The sequence below is a fragment of the Ursus maritimus genome, unplaced genomic scaffold (assembly GCF_017311325.1).
Source record: "Ursus maritimus isolate PB19 unplaced genomic scaffold, ASM1731132v1 scaffold_12, whole genome shotgun sequence".
In the NCBI taxonomy this organism is placed as follows: domain Eukaryota; kingdom Metazoa; phylum Chordata; class Mammalia; order Carnivora; family Ursidae; genus Ursus; species Ursus maritimus.
The window spans coordinates 52,621,255-52,624,227 of record NW_024423564.1 but is presented as its reverse complement, the minus strand read 5'-3'; the positions used below and the strand labels follow the sequence as shown (position 1 = coordinate 52,624,227).

Below are 2,973 nucleotides of genomic sequence, written 5' to 3'. Positions count from 1 at the left end.
GCCAGAGGCCGAGGAAGGAGGGCGAAGTGAGGGGGCGCGGCGTGGAGAAGCCGCCGTGGCCCGGAGCGGCATCGAGCGCCTAGTACCGAGCGCCAGGGACAGCAGGAGTTCGAGAAGCGCGGCCGCGGGGGGATAGACGGCAGCGCCCGCGCAGCGCGATGCCGGGCTGCCGAGTGTGAGCCAAGCCGGGAGGGCCCCGAACCATCTACGTCCCCCTCCCCTCTCCCAGCCTCCCATCTTTAGGGAGCACCCAAACTCCCTTCCCCCGAGCTCGGCGGCAGCCCCTGACAACTCCCATCGCCCGCCGCTCCTTCCCCGCCGCCGCCACCAATCCCGAGGAGGGATGACCCTCTCCGGCGGCGGCAGCGCCAGCGACATGTCCGGCCAGACGGTGCTGACGGCCGAGGACGTGGACATCGATGTGGTGGGCGAGGGCGACGACGGGCTGGAGGAGAAGGACAGCGACGCGGGCTGCGATAGCCCCGTGGGGCCGCCGGAGCTGCGCCTGGACGAGGCGGACGAGGTGACGCTGGCGGCACCCCACCATGGGCAACCTCAGCCGCCGCACCAACAGTCCCTGGCATTGCCCAAAGAGGCGAGTGGAGCCGGGGCTGGGCCAGGGGGCGAGGCGGGAGCTTCCGAAGCTGACGGCTGCAAGGGCGGCGTTGGCGGCGAGGAGGGCGGCGGGAGCGGCGGCGGGCCCGGCTCTGGCAGCGGTGCAGCGGGAGGCCTGGCCCCCAGTAAGCCTAAGAACAGCCTGGTGAAGCCGCCCTACTCGTACATCGCGCTCATCACTATGGCTATCCTGCAAAGCCCGCAGAAGAAGCTGACCCTGAGCGGCATCTGCGAGTTCATTAGCAACCGCTTCCCCTACTACCGGGAGAAGTTCCCCGCCTGGCAGAACAGTATCCGCCACAACCTCTCGCTCAACGACTGCTTTGTCAAGATCCCCCGCGAGCCGGGTAACCCGGGCAAGGGCAACTACTGGACCCTGGACCCGCAGTCCGAGGACATGTTCGACAACGGCAGCTTCCTGCGGCGCCGGAAACGCTTCAAGCGCCACCAGCAGGAGCACCTGCGCGAGCAGACGGCGCTTATGATGCAGAGCTTCGGCGCTTACAGCCTGGCGGCGGCGGCAGGCGCCGCGGGGCCCTACGGCCGCCCCTACGGCCTGCACCCCGCGGCCGCTGCCGGCGCCTACTCTCACCCGGCGGCGGCGGCAGCCGCGGCGGCGGCCGCTGCGCTCCAGTACCCTTACGCGTTGCCGCCGGTGGCACCCGTGCTGCCGCCTGCCGTGCCGCTGCTGCCCTCGGGCGAGCTGGGCCGCAAAGCGGCCGCCTTCGGCTCACAGCTTGGCCCGGGCCTGCAGCTGCAGCTCAACAGCCTCGGAGCCGCCGCGGCCGCCGCGGGCACGGCGGGCGCTGCGGGCACCACGGCGTCGCTGATCAAGTCCGAGCCCAGCGCGCGGCCGTCGTTCAGCATCGAAAACATCATCGGCGGGGGCCCCGCGGCGCCCGGGGGCTCGGCAGCGGGCGCTGGGGGCGCCGGGGTAACTGGGGGTACCGGGGGCGGTGGGGGCGGCAGCGCGGCGCAGTCCTTTCTACGGCCGCCCGGGACCGTGCAGTCCGCGGCGCTCATGGCCACGCACCAGCCACTGTCGCTGAGCCGGACGACGGCCACCATCGCGCCCATTCTGAGCGTGCCGCTCTCTGGACAGTTCCTGCAGCCCGCAGCCTCGGCCGCCGCCGCCGCCGCCGCTGCAGCGCAAGCAAAGTGGCCCGCTCAATAGGGACTCGCTGGTGACCGGGACCGAGGGCCCGGTGGCGGCCTGCGGCGGCGGCGGCACTTCTAGTCTGCGCGCCCCGCCCCGGGCCCGGCCCCCCTGCCCAATCCCGGACTGTGACTCTCCTCCATTTCCTCCCCCCCGACCCCTCAACACCGACCTTCGGCGGCCTCCACCCCCTCGCGCACACCTAGGCTGGCGGAGCAAACTCACCGCACGCCCGCCGGGAATAGCTTTCTGTACAGGTAAAACCGAAAACCGAATTTTCCAAAAATGTACCCCGACGGCTTCTGCTCTCAGTACCGTGGGGATGGGAGGGAAATTCTTTGTACATATTTGTATAAAAATTATTGACTTTCCTTTTGGGGTTCTTATTTTTTTAAGAAAAAACAAATTCAGTAGATTTAGAGCTCTGAACTTTCATTTTTTTTGAAGGTTCACTCTCCGCAGTTTTATGTGAGAAAAAAATGTATAGAGACGTTGGGAGATTTTAAATATAAAAAATTTTCAAAAGGCGAAAAGTGTCATTCTATTATAAAAGTCTGTTTATATATGAATCAATATATATGGTATTCTAAATGTTATTCGAATCATCGTGTTGTACACAACTTTGTAAATAAATTTTTAAAATGTTCACCCTAGTGTTTATTTAGATGTCCGAGGTAAACGACAATATTTTAGAATTGTATTTGTATTTTATCTTTACCAGAAATTCGAGGAATTTCAAGTAATGACCCTTTCAAACTTAGCTATGCATAATTTTAATGTAAGAAAAATTTAATTGAAGTAAAGAATAAGTCTAATTTAAACCGTATTAATATTTTTTTTAGTTTTCACATAAAATTGGGATGTGGGTGATGATCTCGTTCATACCAATCCATTAAGTCTGACCAGATATTTCTATAGATAAAATAAGCTGCCATTTAAAAAAAAGAACCTCAGTCTAAACAACAGCACAACCTTTTAATTTTTTTTAAAATACCAGACTTTTGTCTTCCATGATGAGAGTTCTTGGTCATTTCAATTATCATTTCAAAAGAATGTAAATTACAAACATCCCCCATTTTAGCATTTAAATCTTAAATTTTTGAAACTATTTCTTTTCATCCCTTAAGTGGAAGTGATAAACACAATTTTTAAATATATGTTATGACAGTTTAATTTTTGCAGTGAACTGTATTATCTATATT

General features: G+C 58.2%; 1 protein-coding gene across 1 annotated transcript; it reads left to right on the top strand.

The window, feature by feature from the left end:
- The first annotated feature begins 331 nt into the window (after positions 1-331).
- FOXD3 (forkhead box D3) lies at positions 332-2,144 on the top strand. Its single transcript, XM_040627211.1, has one exon. The coding sequence runs from the start codon at positions 344-346 to the stop codon at positions 1,787-1,789; it is 1,446 nt and encodes a 481-aa protein (XP_040483145.1). The 5' UTR covers positions 332-343; the 3' UTR covers positions 1,790-2,144.
- The last annotated feature ends 829 nt before the right edge of the window (positions 2,145-2,973 follow it).